A 2500-nucleotide genomic window follows, 5' to 3' on the forward strand; every position below is an offset into this window, starting at 1 on the left:
CTGCTCGAGGTCAGTCTGAGATTTACAAAATAATCTAAATTTTAATGAAATAATAATAATAACTATTTATAATTTAACTTCTTAGGATGAGACTAATCTGTTTCTGTGAACTTGATGTGTAAAGTATATGAACTCTCTGTGTCTCTGTGTGTGTGTGTGTGTGTGTGTGTGTAGGAGTTTGATTTCCATGTGCGCTGGCCTGGTGTGAAGCTCCTGACAGCTTTATTGAAATGTCAGTGTGCTCAGGTTCAGGGCATCATCCTCATCAGCCCTATGGGTCAGTGACACACACACACACACACACACACATAAATAATCACAGTGCATGGTCAGTGTCTTTGTTTGTTTGTTTGTTTGTAGGCGTGTCCAGGTTGATGGATTTACTTGCTGACTCCAGGGAAGTGATCCGTAATGATGTAGGTTGTCTTCTCCATGTTCAGACATTTTAGTTACAGTGGTTTTTTTGTTTTGTTTTTTTACCTTCTTACACACACACACACACACACACACACACACACACACACACATTCACACACCTGACCTGTGTGTGTGTGTTCAGGGTCTCCTCCTGCTGCAGCAGCTGACTAAAGGAAACGCTGCCATCCAGAAGATTGTAGCGTTTGAGAATGCTTTTGAGAGACTGCTGGACATCATCACTGAGGAGGGGACGAGCGACGGAGGTGTGGACACACACACACACACACACGCGGTCATACCTGTCTCATAGCCATCGTCCCAGTTTGAGTTTGAGAATGTTGTGTGTGTGTGTGTGTGTGTGTGTGTGTGTGTGGAGTGTGGTCAGTGTCTCAGGGACTGTGTGTGAGTGAGATGTTGAAGTATGGAACCTGCAGTGTTGTGCTACACCAGTTCAGTTCATGATCCCAAACTGTGAAAACTTTCTGCCATTTTCTTTGGCCTGAATCTTCTCGCCCCTCGCTGTTATCTCCTGGAGTTTAGTGGGCTGTGCTTCAGTAATAAAGGTCCGTGGGGAAACGCAGTGCTCTGTGTGTAGTTACAGTAAATGGACTAAACCAAGCTTCGAGCCAGCTAATTTACCTCGATGATGTTTTGTATTTGAATTACTCAACTTACTCGAGGACTCGTTACAGCCCTAGTGTATATACCTATGGTGTGTGTGTGTGTGTGTGTGTGTGTGTGTGTGTGTAGGCATCGTGGTGGAGGACTGTTTGCTCCTGCTGCTGAACCTTCTGAAGAACAACAGCTCCAATCAGAACTTCTTTAAGGAGGGTTCTTTTATCCAAAGGATGAAGCAGTGGTTCCAGCTAGGGGAGGAGAGTGGGGGGGGCTGGTCTGCTCAGAAAGTCACCAACCTACACCTCATGCTGCAGGTCACACACACACACACACACACACACAAGCTAGAATTAACTGTACTGAATTTCTATTCTCTGAGTTTCCATTCCAGATGCTGATATCACAGTAAATCTCAGTCACTATGGCAACCATGATGCTTACGGCTCAGCCCTAGCTTTTAATAAACTAAACCTACACAGCTTAAAACCCTGAGTGAATTCTCCTGTGATGATTTAATATACATAAATGTATAACGTCCGTGTGTGTGTGTGTGTGTGTGTGTCCACAGCTGGTGCGTGTGATGGTGTCTCCGGTGAATTCTCCCGGAGCGACGGCCAGCTGTCAGAAGTCCATGTTCCAGTGTGGTCTGTTACAGCAGCTCTGTACCATACTGATGGCTACTGGTGTTCCTGCTGATATCCTCACTGAGGTACACACACACACTTATGCCTGTTTGAGTTCCCTCACTAATCTGTTAATTATTTAATGACTCTTCCTCATTATCTCTCTCTGCAGACGATCAACACTGTGTCAGAGGTCATCCGTGGCTCACAGGTCAATCAGGATTACTTTGCCTCAGTGAACGCTCCATCCAACCCGCCACGGTGAGCGTCCTGCACTGTGTGTGTTCTGAGAGAATTTGGAGGTGTGGCCTAAGTGAAGTGGGTGTGGCCTCTGCTGCTCCACCTTAGTAATAAACATGTGCTGTGATCATAATGAAGGTGTGGCTTCTGTGTCTCAGTGAAGGAAAAAAGAGACACGCTCCTAATGATGTAACTGTGTGTGTGTGTGTGTGTGTGTGTGTGTGTGTGTGTGTGTGTCACAGGCCTGCTATTGTGGTGCTGTTGATGTCGATGGTGAACGAGCGTCAGCCCTTCGTCCTGCGCTGTGCTGTGCTGTACTGCTTCCAGTGTTTCCTCTACAAGAACCATAAAGGACAGGCTGAGATCGTGTCCACTCTGCTGCCCTCTACTATAGATGGTACACACACACACACACACACACTATAACAGCTTACTAGAATTAAACACAGAGTCATTATAACAGCATCTGTCCCTCACTGTCTGTGTGTGTGTATGTGTGTCTGTGAGTAGCTCAGTCAATCTCAGCCGGTCAGTTGCTGTGTGGAGGTCTGTTTTCGGCGGACTCGCTCTCTAACTGGTGTGCGTCAGTAGCGTTAGCACAC

The 2500-nt window shown here is 46.3% G+C and overlaps 1 protein-coding gene across 5 annotated transcripts in view; it reads left to right on the top strand.

Annotated features, from left to right (window-relative positions):
* Nucleotides 1–2500, top strand: part of uso1 (USO1 vesicle transport factor) — a 38761-nt gene that overhangs the window by 9060 nt on the left and 27201 nt on the right. For all 5 annotated transcript variants that reach the window (XM_058379300.1, XM_058379320.1, XM_058379328.1 and 2 more), the window contains 9 exons: nt 1–9; nt 175–277; nt 361–416; nt 560–680; nt 1168–1349; nt 1604–1744; nt 1831–1919; nt 2141–2295; nt 2409–2500. The exon at nt 1–9 is cut by the window's left edge and continues 92 nt beyond it; the exon at nt 2409–2500 is cut by the window's right edge and continues 114 nt beyond it. In XM_058379300.1, the coding sequence (XP_058235283.1) occupies nt 1–9; nt 175–277; nt 361–416; nt 560–680; nt 1168–1349; nt 1604–1744; nt 1831–1919; nt 2141–2295; nt 2409–2500 (948 nt within the window). The remainder of the gene's footprint in view (nt 10–174; nt 278–360; nt 417–559; nt 681–1167; nt 1350–1603; nt 1745–1830; nt 1920–2140; nt 2296–2408) is intronic.

Source organism: Hemibagrus wyckioides, linkage group LG03 (assembly GCF_019097595.1).
Source record: "Hemibagrus wyckioides isolate EC202008001 linkage group LG03, SWU_Hwy_1.0, whole genome shotgun sequence".
NCBI lineage: Eukaryota > Metazoa > Chordata > Actinopteri > Siluriformes > Bagridae > Hemibagrus > Hemibagrus wyckioides.